Raw genomic sequence first — 14,115 nt, forward strand, 5'->3', positions numbered from 1 at the left:
TAGCTCAGTAGGTAGAGCGTCGGTCTACGGATCGCGGGATCGCGAGTTCGATCCTCGGGCGGGGGTGTATGTACTCCGTGACTATTTGATAAAAGACATTGTGTCTGAAATCATTAGACCTCCATCTCTGATTCATGTGGGGAAGTTGACAGTTACTTGCGGAGAACAGGTTTGTACTGGTACAGAATCCAGGAACACTGGTTAGGTTAACTGCTAGCCGTTACATGACTGAAATACTGTTGAAAAACGGCGTTAAACCCAAAACAAAGACAAACAAACAAACGTTTCCTTTTTTTTTCTAAGCTGTGGCGGCGCCTAAGGAACTATTTGAACTAACTTGGAGACGGGTAGAGAGGAAGTTCCAGTCAATGAAAACTGCAACATGTTGGAGCATCCACCTATACTAATAGTACATCCTGAACCGATGGTTTAGGCAGGGGGCTATTTAAACCTTTTCAGCGATTGTCATGCTAGCGATTTCGGTCAGCTGATTTTCTTCGATATACAAACTGGAAAGTCCTAATAATCCCTTGTACGTTAGGTTCAGTCATAATATTTAATTAATTTTCTTGGTTGTATTTACAAAGCCTTGTTCTATTTTACCACGTCACAGGGTGAGAAAAATGTAAAGTCAATCCAGAACTGGAACCCAAGACTCCTCGCTTAGAGGGCGGATGCTCTACCGACTGAGCTATTCGGCTGCCTGACATCCTCACCCCTATCGTTACAAAGTCCGTATCGTGACATTGAGGATAACCATACAGTTGAGCAGGTCAATGTTTAACACATTCAACCGATAAGGGTGAACACATTAGTTGGCGTCTTAACATCTCAATTTATAAAGTAAAATGAAGGTATCATGCGATCCGATTGGTTCATCTATATCGTGTAATGTTTTTTATTGATCTGCTGAACAGACAGGTCATCCTCAATGATTTACAAAGCTCGTGAAACACTGGACGTGGTGAATAGTACCAACATTTAGTAAGGTCACTCATACCAACTACGACAACAAAACTATACATTTAAAAATTTATTATCTTTGATCATTTTAAATGCGTATTCAAAACATGAAATAACGTATGTAACAATGCACAATACGACAAAACAACTTATAGCTGTATAGCGTGGCAAACGTCAGATGGACTTTCCATGTGCAGGGTATTTGTTGTTGGTATCAAAAGACGCTGGTCAGACGGTTGCAGAGCACAAAGGTCAAGGTGAACACAAAGCTCCATCCAAATGGAGTAACTGAAATGGAAAATTTATAGAATTAACTATATGTAAACTTAAGTATAACTGTTCACCATTGAGAACAATCATTTTAATTCAGTGAATAATACTGAAGAATTGAGAATGGTCACTTTATTTGCAAATGCGTTAGAATTCGGAAAAGGACTGCAGGAAGGTGCAAGTTTTAAGATTTAATATGACAATATAGTCTTAGAACTGTAAAGCTGAAAATAGTAGATTTTTGTTTGTATTGGCGATGATTGATACCCGTGCTTTATAAATGAAAAATAACTAGCGTTGGTTTAATCATTTTCCAAAGATTCCGCCATTTGCATTTTTGACAGATTGGAAACAACTCTAGTAAAGAGGAATATTATGCCTTGTTTTTTTTTAATTTACATTAAAATTTTGGTAAACGGTTTATAGACAGCTACGAACCGCCGTTGTTTGTGGGGTGGCAATGCGTGTAAGGCTGTGGCTAATGTCGATTAAAAGTTGTAGCCCTGCCCATTTGCATTATATATAAAAACTTATTACGCGTCACCTTAAATAAATCGATCCATACTTTTGTGATATATGACTAGTCTATATTCAACAACTGTTTACTGTGCTTATAAGTAAACAGGTGGTGAATATCGATCAGTCAAAACTTGAAAATCTAGTTCTGCGGTAGAGTGATAAAATACTTATTGAATGGCTCGCAGGTCAGTAGTCAAAATTATTGAGCATCGAATTTTCAGAATTCTGGCAATAGCTTCGAATATTGACCAGCAAGCAATTAAATAAACGTTCATGTAAATTTGTATCATAATTGCAGTAAATCGCAAAGTATCACTAAACAACAACCGAAGAATTTATATGCAGTTGGACCTCTTGCTCTCCTGTCTCGAAATGTAAAATATTGTTTGAATAGGTTGTAAATTCTCAAATTATTGCAGATGAGAATGTTTAAGTTACCTGTCATGGCGCTGCTTTCGCTCGGATCAATAACTGTCAGTACGTTGTGAACCTTCTTTGGGTAAAATCCTACAGTCTCTGATTCCGGAGCGGATCTTTTGAATATGTCGCCTACTTCTCTCTTTCTGGAACCTGCACATTGAGTCTGCAAGAAAATAATTTTGTTTATACAATTTTTATATCTTTGTAATGCTTAACGTAATATTTCAGATTTAACGGTGTGGGTGGTGTACCTATACGTTGTATACACATTTCAGACCTGGGCAGGTAGAAGGAAAGGAGAGCAGATATTATTGAAGGCAGGTAGCTTCTTCAATTAAAATTTGATCCAAGACGATAATGCCTACACCTCTTCTATGTTATGAGTTTATTAATCTTTAATTAAAAATCTTATAGTCATTCAAAACAAGCATCAGTGACAGGCATTGCGCCTGCTTGAAATAGATTCAGAAGACACAACAACTTCAGAAGACACATGGCTGGATTGTAACCATCTAAAGATTTGAATCCTGCAAGTAGTTCGTAAACTATATAATTGTGAAATATTATCTTTCTGTGTTACATGAAGCGTGACTACCGAAGGACATACAAAATATTCGGATATATAAAATTTTAGTCGTCGGAATAGAAGTCGTTTACATCGTGGTAAGATGGTTGATTTGTAAGTTGTAAAACGTTGAAAGGTGACGTTGACGTAATTTTGAAACATCCACGTAGTGTTTTCGGATGTTAGCCTGTTCAGTATTATTTCAGTAACAATGAATGCACGATATTTCAATAAAACAAGTAACTCCTTTTTGCAAGATGCAAGAAACTAATGTTCTAAACAAGAGCACCGCCTTGCGGGTGCTGACGCTCATCTGATTTTTTTTGTGTAATAGAAATATTGTCCTACCCATGATTTTCTAAGTCTAAAAAGGGTCATCATTCTTGCAAAAAGCAGGATAGAGTTATGTTTCTTGATGTTCAGTGTTCACTTATGATGGTGAAAAACTGTTGCAAGTTTCAAAGCAATAGCTTTGATAGTTTATGAGAAAAGTTGACTTAAACATAATACTCAACCAAGAAAATGATTTTCTAAGTCCAAAAGGGGCAATAATTATTGCAAAATGCAGGATGGAGTTACGTTGCTTGCTGTACAGGGTCAGATTATGATGGTCAACAAGTGTTGCAAGTTTCAAAGCAATAGCTTTGATAGTTTAAGAGAAAAAGTTGACCTAAACATAAAACTTAACCAAGAAATCTGATTTTCTAAGTCCAAAAGGGGCAATAAATCTTGCAAAAAACAAGATGGAGTTATGTTTCTTGCTATACAGGGTCAGCTTATGATGGTGAACAAGTATTCCAAGTTTCAAAGCAATAGCTTTGATAGTTTAGGAGAAAAGCTGACCTAAACATAAAACTTAACCAGGCAACGCCGACGCAGACGCAGACGCCGACGCCGATGCCGACGCCCGCTCAAGTGATGACAATAACTCATTTTTTTTCAAAAAATCAGATGAGCTAATAAATTTGACTGAATAGAATGTCTGGTAATTTCGAAAAAGCAATTTACACGAGTTTATAATTGACATAAATGTGGTTTGAAGATGCGCGCTGTGGTTATGTATGACAATTGCAACACGAGCTTTGCGTGCAGAATCGACAAAAAATGTCATGCTTCAAGAACCACAAAAAGAGACCAACATATCAGCTCTAACGAATACAAAAGTACATTGTATTTGAATAACATTGCAAGAATGAGACCTGTTTAAAGTCTTCGTGTGTATGTCCCACTATGTGAAACAACATTAACTATGTCTTTAACAATCCCTCTTACTGCAACATATGTCTATTTATAAAAATGACAAGATACATTTCGTAAATTCATGCATCGTGGAAAAAAATGTTTTCTTACGTCGCACGAGGTCGAACCGCTTGGACAGACCTTCAGATCACATGTCAAGAAAACTTGGTCGTTATTGTAGAATTTAAAAGCTTCAATTGTTGCAGACGCTGTTCCATCACCGTTGTCTGTAAAATTGCTGATAAGTTCACTGCTTACATGGCATCTGTAAAACAAAATAGCCTTTAATGTTCTTGTACACGTTATTTTTTTTTATAAAAAGTTTTACAGTAAGTGACTATAGAATCAAATTTAGCTACGATTTCTTAAAAGTTTCGCTGAACAATCGGTAAAGTATAGTTCATGCCATGGACCATAAAATAAAATTCATTAAAGTAAACTGATGACTCGCTTGATGCTTTCCGGAGAGAAATGGATTTTAATGAAACTTTTTTTGCTTTATACTATTATTTGGTCAAATAAAATGTAAACGTTATGTATGCCGATTTTAGAGCTATTTGTCCATATGAATATGAAGATTCATGTAATCATAGTTCTAAGTTCATTTTGTGGTATTTTAAATTATTTGACGTGCAAACACTTATTATGTTGATCATTTTAGTAACGTTGCGATTTTTATCAATTAATATTCTATACTGGTTTCCAACACAACAGTTTTTATTCTTCCTAATGCTTCAATCAATACTTGTGTTTACCAAACATGCAGAGGAACAAGTTCCATGTACATGCGCTACATTCAGCCGCTAAAGCTGCATGCCAGACAGATGTTCACGTATGTTTGCTGGTGTAGGAAAAGTTGTCTCGACAGAGCCTCGTTACATCCTAAATAGCTATAGTTACCCTCAAATTAGATATTTCTATCCGCATGTCCAGTGACAGATTCTTAATAAAGCACATACGATAAATCCTTTCAACACTTCAGTGAGACTGCAAACTAGGTTTAATTGAAATGCTAATGACTTCTCAAAAAGGTCACTTGAATCTGACAATTTGTTCAAGATGTCAATTCATATGAATAAAACACTATTTAAAGTTTTAGCTCGTGTCTAAGCAAATGAAGATAACAAATGAGAATATTTACCCTCCGCTGGATACGAGGTCGACTTTTTCCGCCAGGACATAGCTGGTTCCAGGACTGGCTGTGCATTGGGTAACTTCTAGCGTGTACTCCACTGTAATGGAAATGATATATTCCACAGGTAATGCCACAATTCAGTTTGTAACTAGATATGTCCATAGGACTTTAATTCCCCCACTTTTCACTTTACATGGTTTCATGACTCTAGGTTAATATTTTTATGATATATGCAACTTTTTATTTAAAAGTAAACTTTTAAGGCTTTTTTAAGACATTTGAAATCTCACTACGGATGAATATTTGTTTTAATTTTTTTACGTTACATAAGTCTTGGTTTATCATAAAGAATATAACAAGCTGTTCATAATAAGTAGGAAAAACTTTTAAAAACAAATTATGTTCAATAGAAAATAACCTATTATACAACAATAATTCTTTCATTGTAGGAATGAAATCGGGTTGTATAAAAATGGACGGTATTACTAACACTTAGCCTGCTAGCGGCAAGTGAGTCTGATCATGGTCATGGTCTGGTCATGGTCTGCACTGTTCGCCATTCAGTCAGTATCTTTTTGGTAAGTACCAGTTTCAACAGTTAAGGTACTGTCCAAATTGAAAGATGGACAAGTTCATTATAGAAGGTTAATAAACCAAGAAAGAAGACTGTACCTGGGAAAGTGATTGTCCACGTGATTTGATCCCCGACAGTTACACTATAACTGCTGAGAGCTGAAGTTACGTTGTAGGATGAGTCAACAGACTGCGTCTCGTCAATGGTCAAGCTATTGACAAAATGAATATGAATAAATTAGATATTAAATTTAATATTCAATTTGAATTTTGAATTTGAATTACGTAACAGATATAATGGCCCTATAATGTATGATTAAATCAAAGGACTATGGCTGCTTATCTATCAGTGTTAAAATTGATCTTTCCTACACGTTTTATGCTAAAATAGCGTTAACACACGTTTGTTTCCTGTTAAGTTTTGTACAATCAACTGGCGTACAATGTGCAATTTCTTCATTTCAAAAGCATATATGCAGCCTCTTTAAATTTCTAATTTTAGATTTAGAAAAGTATAAACGGAATGTGTGTATGCCTAAAGTAAATGAGGTTGCGTTAGTTTCATCCTCGCGTTTGACTGGCGTTCACATAACTATCTTGAAATTGATCATTTGTATTCATGAACTTGAAATAGGGAATTTCCTTACTTTGCTGAAAATATTTCACTAACGTTGTGTGTGTTTCCTGCGACTGGGATCTCATTGCACGTAACTTTTACTGCATTCACGGCTTTTCCCCCATGCAACCAATACGTCTCCATGTCAGAATAGGAACCGTACGTGACTAAAATTTCTGAATCCTGTATAAGTGAAAAATACACGTGGATGAATCCCTTAAGGTAATTTTTGCACGACTGATAACCAGAAGTAGCTTCATGACGTCATGATAAGTATAAGTTAGATAATACATAAAAGTGTGTTACCGGCTGGTATCATCATGCGCGGGGGAATCTCAGGGAACGTAATTTGGGTAGCAAACGAGCCTCGTAGAGGCGAGTTTGCTATTAAATTACGTTCCCTGAGATTCTCCCAAGCATGATGATACTCGCCGGTAACACACGCGTATGTATTGTCTAACTGATTTATTGCATGATTAAAAACAGTAAACTGAACACGTTTCAAATATCTTAAATTTGAAATATTTAAAAATATTTCCCCTCTTGAGCCTCCCTTAGAAACATTTCATGATAAACCCCCAACTGCCATATTTATTTAAAAGCTAGAAGATGGAAAATTGTGCATGCTTCACATCAGAGATCCCTTTTTCAAAATTTTAAATAAACTAGGCCTACTGAAAAGTTATAAAAAAGTGCATAAATACAAATTGAAACATTCTTTATCAATTGGTGTAATTATTTTTAAAGCAAAAAGTTGTGAAATATAGTTTCAAAACTAATTTAATACTAACTGCTAAAAATTTGAATTTGCCGGGGGGTGGGGGCGGCGCTAACGAGGTCACGAACCCCGGAGAAATAGAGAATGTAAACAATTCCCACGTGGCTAATTTTATCAACAAACCTGATAAGCAGAAGGTTTGATGTATCAATGAAATTAGAGCATAATTGTAAAGCTTTGCCAGAAACGTAATTTGAATTTTAAACTGAATAGAATATCATAATCATTTTTGCAGTTATATTTTTATGTTATTTAAAAATCAAGTTTTAAATCAAGTTTTAAATCAAGATGTAGAGAACTAAACTACAGAATTACAGTAATAAATTATTTCAAATAGCTTATCATTCTCAATACCTTATCACAGCAACACTTGCTACTAGTAATTTATGTGCATCCCAGACAGAGAAAACTGTGAGCGATACCTGTGTGCAACGGAATTTAGAGCACGGCTAACCGTGGCGATACCAGAATTTAGAAAACACTAAACTTCAAAGGAAAATGCCGCAGTCATGCAATAAAAACAACGTAGAATAAAGCCTGAACTCTGTATACGGAAATGAAAATCATTTTATGAGTTAATGGTCGCCTGTGAGTGAAAACCATGGTGCATAAAAATAGGACATTTTTGCATATTTTGGTAGTCCCGTTTGCATTGTTAAAAATGCAAAAAAAATAATAGAACAACGTTAGCCATATTCAATTGCCGAAGTCAACGAATGTGTAGAATTTCAGAAAGTTCAGAACTGTTAGATAAGCCTTAAAACTTCAAACAAAAAAGATCTTACTTTTGAACAGCCCGAAATTGAGATTGATGTTCCTGAAGCCGTTACATTGCATTGAGTGGAATTCTGCATGGCGTAATAGTAAGAATTTGCAGGAAAACCGGAAATTTGAACATCGTCGTCCGAAGTGCAGTCGTAACCTGAAAAAAATATATAAAGGACCAAACTGTACATGTGATACTAGTAATTAAAATATTAAATGCACAATTGGCAACAGCTTTATCAACACAACGGTTCCAACATAGTTTCAGTGGCGGCTTAAGTATGCAGAACGAGTGCTGAAAACTAAACAGCTTTCGCTAGAGAATAGAAGTTTTCACTGCTTTTTAACTCACTATTCTAAGAAATGTAGTTATTACACTCGTTCGTCACTATCCGCTTCTCGATTTTTGTATGTAATTAACGACTTCTCTAACAATTAATGAGAATGGATTGATTGAAACTTAAAGGGGAATATTGGACATTTGACAATGTGTGTATTTAGAAAGAGTTTAATGAAAAATATGAAATGGTGAAACAATTATGAAAATAGGACTACAAACAAAAAAGATATGACAATTTAAATATCATCACTAATGAAACGGTAGCCATATTGAGCACAGTGACGTCATGATTCTTTCCTTATGTAGGCATTACCAAATATGGTATTTATGGCAAAATTATGTTGAATAGAGTAATTACGACGCTTAAATTCAAGGTTTACACTTTTACACAGAACGAAGGCTCACATTATATTATTCCCTTAAAAATATGATTTTTAGCTCGACTATTCAAAGAATAGGTAGAGCTATTGGACTCGCCCGTGCGTCGGCGTCGGCGTCCCGATTTGGTTAAGTTTTTTAATGTAAGCTGGTATCTTAGTAACCACTTGTGGAAATGGATTGAAACTTCACTTATTGACTGAAAAACTGACTTGCACTGCACAGGTTCCATAACTCTATTTTGATTTTTTACGACATTATGCCCCTTTTTCGACTTAGCAGTTTTCGGTTAAGTTTTTGTATGTAAGCTGGTATATCAGTATCCACTAATGGATTCAAACACTTATCTACTGATGATCTGACATGAACAGAACAGATTTCATAACTGTTTTGCATTTTTACAAAATTATGTCCGTTTTAATTGACAAGGCTGTTGAATAGTCAAGCGTTGCTGTCCTTTGACAGCTCGTGTTATTACTATGACTTCATCAGTGTCAAAAGGATATTTGCCTGATTTTTTCAGCAACTGCAGCCATTCAAAAACAAATGACTCCATTCATTTGCATGGTACTTCCGAAAACACGGTATAGCTTCCAATCTGCACCTTATAGTAAATATTTATTATTTCTCAGTGGAACATATTACAGGCAAGCTAGGTTTGAAAGTGGTTATGAGCATTTCAATTTTCTATGGATACACTTGAAATTCTAAATCAAGTACGTGCAAGAGTTGTCTTTCCTGTAGTTGTTGCTACAATGTGTCTGCGCGGTAAACGAACACTATAACTAGCCTAGTCATTGGGCCCGAACTCTCTTTAAACAATCTTGACGGAACTAAGGTAAGTCAGTACCTGTATACATGTTGAAAGATATCGCGGAATACTTTTGGGATGACCAGGCAGACAAACTTGACAGATGGAAGGTTAGATGGACAGAACGTCTTATTTGGAGGCACTGACCTCCAGAATTGTGCTAAAATGATCTTTCTTTAATATTGAAATTTGGTCATATTATGAATATTAGAACATTAGTTTGTTTCTGAACTACCTAAAAATGCCAAATCAAGAAAATAAATATGCTCGAGTCGGGAATTGAACCAGCGGTAATAAAAAAAATTCCACGGATGAATAAAAAAAATCCACGGATGAATACGTACTTAAATACGCGCCACAAAATAACTATTCTTTTGTATTTCCATAATGGTAATTAAACATGATTTGCATGAAAAATATGAGATATACAAGACTTTAGTTTCAAATTGACGGTGATATATATCAGGCCAAGAGAATGCGTTTAATGTCTTAACATTTTATTGAATTAATGTAGCAGTGTGTACATAAATCAGTGTATTTAGTTAAATTTCAATCAAATTTTGTTTCTACAGTGTAAGATAGTTATTGATCTACGTTTTTAAAACTATGCTGAAAAGAGATTGAATAAGTTTGCAGATGAAGTTGTGAAAACACATTTATTCAGGAAGGGCCTAAATTGTCCACCTGAAAATAGTATAGCTGTATATTACTTAAATTTCATGAAGATTTTGTGGGTGAAAAAAGTAGGTCACTAGATCGTGATGGGTCTTTAACGGTTGTTAAATACAAGGCAGGCAATTAATCTTGGCCTTACGGCAAGTATATCTCGTTTTAGAATAATTCTATTCACGATATAACAGGATAACAGCAAGGTACTTACTCAAACCGCCGCAAAGTGCTCCTGACATAAGGGCACATAAAACAAACACTTTGATACACATTGATGGGTCCATTCTCGTTTTGGATAATGTCTGAAATAACAAAACATTAAGTTAAAAATAGGTAGCAAATATTCAAATACATGCGAACATTTTTGAGCCCATGCGACAGGAAAAATGGTTTAGATTTCAAACTAGTTATCATATATAGCATGAATAATGCTAGAAAGAAGCTTTCTGTACTTATGAGATTCACAAATGTTATCACCAATGGAAATTTTAACAAGAGTTGCAATACGACGGTGCTGGCCGCCGCAAATGGTGATACACTTCATAGCACATTATGAAAGGGGTTAGTTTATGCTAGATCGTTTGTCGTGGCGACGGTTGAGAGGGAGGTGGGGAGCGGTTGGGGAAAGAGTTGTTGGAGGACAGCAACGCTCGACTATTCAACAGCCTTATCAATTGAATGAATACAAGTGGAAAAGGGGCATAATTTTGTAAAAATGTAATGTAAATCAGAGTTATGAAACCCGTGCAGTGAACAAGTTTCAATTGATTCTCATTGGAACGTACTGCAATATCAGCTTGCATACAAAAACTGAAGTCGAGAAATTGGCATAATTTTGTAAAAATGCAATGTAGAGTTATGATGCTTAAGCTCTGCATGTCAGATCACATAGAACAAGTGTGTGAAGTTTCAATCCATTCCCACATGTGGTTACAGAGATACCAGCTTACATACGATAACATGACCCATAACCAAATTGGGACGCGTACGCCGACGCCGACGCCGACGCCGACGCACGGGCAAATCATGGCTCTACCAATTCCTCTAATAGTCGAGCTAATAAAACGGGTCGGGGTGTGGGTATTGGAAGGAGGATAACAAGAACAATATGAAGAAACTTAAGTAACCAAAACTAAAAACAAACTAAAATGACGCAGGGTGAGAGGAGGGTTTGAATGAATTACTGGCAGCAAGTAACGAGTATCTAATTTTTGTCGCCTAATTGTTCCAGATTGAGCACTTCTAAATTTAGAATGGTTTTCTGTTGCACGACAACGAAAGAACGCCTGTAAACCCCGTCTGAAGACAGTTATATTATGAGGTCACTGACAATTTTTAAGATTTTAGAAATGCTTCAATTGTTTGTACCCCATTTTTTAAAATAAAATTACACCATTGCCGGTCCAAAAAACACCAGCCGTTGCAAATGTTACTGCGTAATAAACTTATTTATTTCATTTGTAATTATTCTACATTTCTGTCATAAAAACTTTATAAAAAAACTATTTCTTTATAAGAAATATCAAACGGTTGCTTTTACATAGCAACGTCGTTGAGATAGTTGTCACTTAGCAACGGAAGACTCTAGCCTCGAGGAAATTCAATTGCCATAAGGTTTGAAATTTTATATCAAAAACAGATGAAACAGCTATCTAAAAAGAGGTTATGCATAAGTATGGTTAAGTATAAGTATGGTTAGAAAAGCGTTACTTTTAATAGTATACATGAACTACTACAGTTGTAGTCATAAAGGAAGGTAATAACAAATAGAGAACAAAACTTTCTACTTTGTGTATTAATATTCAAACCTTTGGCAAATATTAGAGATAACAATTATGGGAAATAGAATTTAACACGAAAACAATGTTTTATGTTCTTAACGTAAAAAGTGGCAGCCACATGTTAAACAAAAGGTATTATGATCCTTATAGTTTATAATTTGGTATTTTAGAACACGACCGTGTTGCTAATCAACAAAAAAAGAAAATTAGCCATATTTTTGAATATGTTATGTTCGTTTTCTTTTAAATACAGAATGATCAGGGCAAATATGGAAATGAGCTCTTCGTTAGCAACAACTGTTTGATATTAAAAATTAATACTGTTATTTTGGTCAGTTCCCACTTCACGCCAAGTACAAGATCGAAACAGCAGACCTTGTGTATGTTTTACAACGAGACACTTATCAATGCAAGTTATTCATATTTGCTTAATGTCTTTCCTAAAACAATCCATACAAATCGGTCTATTACATTTAGATTTGTTCAATGTATTTTAAAAGATATTCAAACAGTTGCATTACTTATTAAATCACCCTCGATGTTGTTAAAGTTCACAACTGCGCATTTTTTTAGATATCAAATCAAAGAAAACAACTTACCTTTACTGAGCAGCTGTCCCTTGTGTGACTACAAAGTGAATTGTCCTGTCAGTTATTTATATACAAATTTTTCCCGCGAAAAACTGCATAACTATCTCGCGTACCACGTGAAATTGATGCAAACTTAAATGAAAAGGCCACGAACTAATTTTGTGTTTCCAGTAACTTTCACATAATGCTTCGAATTGAGAGAGAGAGAGAGAGAGAGAGAGAGAGAGAGAGAGAGATTTTGAAAATCAAATATGTTGATTTTTTTTGGCCAACTATCAAAAATGTTTGTAACTTAATGTAAAAGTCAAATGCTATATATGATATTGATAAATTGGTGTGTTAGTGACCCTCGACAGAAATATATTGAGTCGGATGATAAAAAGGGGACGAGGCGTTATATTCCCGTGGGGGGTCATTCACAAACCAAATGATTGATTTGTTGTATCGACCGCTTATTTTTTCGCCTTAACCGATGACCTTCCATCTTTTAACAGTTGAAAATGCTAGAATCTTGTAACAAGTAAAACTGAAAGAGTCTTTGAAATACGCTTTCTTGATGCCAAATACGATGTTACTAGTAAGCAGGGGGTTTCAAAAGCTCGACAGTGATGCATTTATGCTAATTAAGTTTTGACTTTTGCAACGTGCAAAATTTCACAAACTGGTTCTTCTTATTTTTGTAACGTACAGAACAGTACACTTACCATGGTGCCAATGCGTAAATATACTCAGCAAATAGAGTCTCAACCCGGATGTTTTCAGTTCAAATACCTCGATAATTATCGCACTTTCTCACTAGTTGTTGAATCTTACGTTACCAGTTTTATCACTGATGTTGCAAACTTTTCTTAAGGTAATGGATCCGTAATGGCACTCGGTAATTTCCGTATGATTACGTATTTCCCGTTAGGTAATCGGCATTCTCGAAATACGTATTTTGCCGGGTGTCATTAAGAGACAACTAACTTAATATCATTTTATTTGCTTCCTCATAGTCAACACGCCATTCTAACACGATCCGATTCATTTTCCTATTAAACAAAAAAAGGCTGAAATTTGTGTTCTTATACAACAATTCATTTTTCAGATGTCATAATTGTTACGTCAAGACGTTTAACGGCATAGCAGCGCGTCGGAAACGATACCAACGGAAAACAGGCAAATATTTAAAGGATGTCGTCAAGCATATACTTTAAAATCCTTGTTAACGTGTTAGAATCGAAATAATATATCTCATTCAGTGATTTAGTCTTGAATAAAATAAATGTTTGCCGTTCAGATGCGTATTATTATATCACTCGGGCTGCGCCCTCGTGATAGAATTCCTTCGCATCTGAGCTCCAAACAATGATTATATTCAGCGACAACTTACGAAATGAGATATATTATTTCTTAAGTAAAACTCTATGTACACAAAGTACAGTGGGAAACAAACATCTTATATGTTTTTACCTTGGCCTATACTCTGTTTCGTAACACGTAAATTGCACGATAAAAAACGTGACTTAGGTTTGAAAAGGCGGGAAACAGTAGACCCACCACAACGTAGTGACCTACTTTTTCCTCCACATGAAATTCGTGAAAATCATTCTGATAATACGGCTATACTGCAAGCAGACAGGTTGTCATTAAAGGCCTTCCATGAATTATTGTGTTTTCACAATTTCATCTGCTAACTTATTCAGTCAATCCCTTTTCAAGGA

General features: G+C 35.3%; 1 protein-coding gene across 1 annotated transcript; it reads right to left on the minus strand.

Annotated features, from left to right (window-relative positions):
- Positions 1–1,020: 1,020 nt before the first annotated feature.
- LOC123554478 (uncharacterized) lies at positions 1,021–12,480 on the minus strand. Its single transcript, XM_045344666.2, has 9 exons — positions 12,422–12,480; positions 10,253–10,343; positions 7,864–8,000; positions 6,332–6,483; positions 5,784–5,896; positions 5,118–5,208; positions 4,088–4,241; positions 2,191–2,335; positions 1,021–1,251 (listed from the first exon to the last, which is right to left on the minus strand). Exons 2-9 carry the CDS (start codon positions 10,323–10,325, stop codon positions 1,178–1,180), a joined length of 939 nt encoding a protein of 312 aa, XP_045200601.1. The 5' UTR covers positions 10,326–10,343; positions 12,422–12,480; the 3' UTR covers positions 1,021–1,177.
- Positions 12,481–14,115: the final 1,635 nt, after the last annotated feature.

The sequence above is a fragment of the Mercenaria mercenaria genome, chromosome 7 (genome assembly GCF_021730395.1).
Source record: "Mercenaria mercenaria strain notata chromosome 7, MADL_Memer_1, whole genome shotgun sequence".
NCBI lineage: Eukaryota > Metazoa > Mollusca > Bivalvia > Venerida > Veneridae > Mercenaria > Mercenaria mercenaria.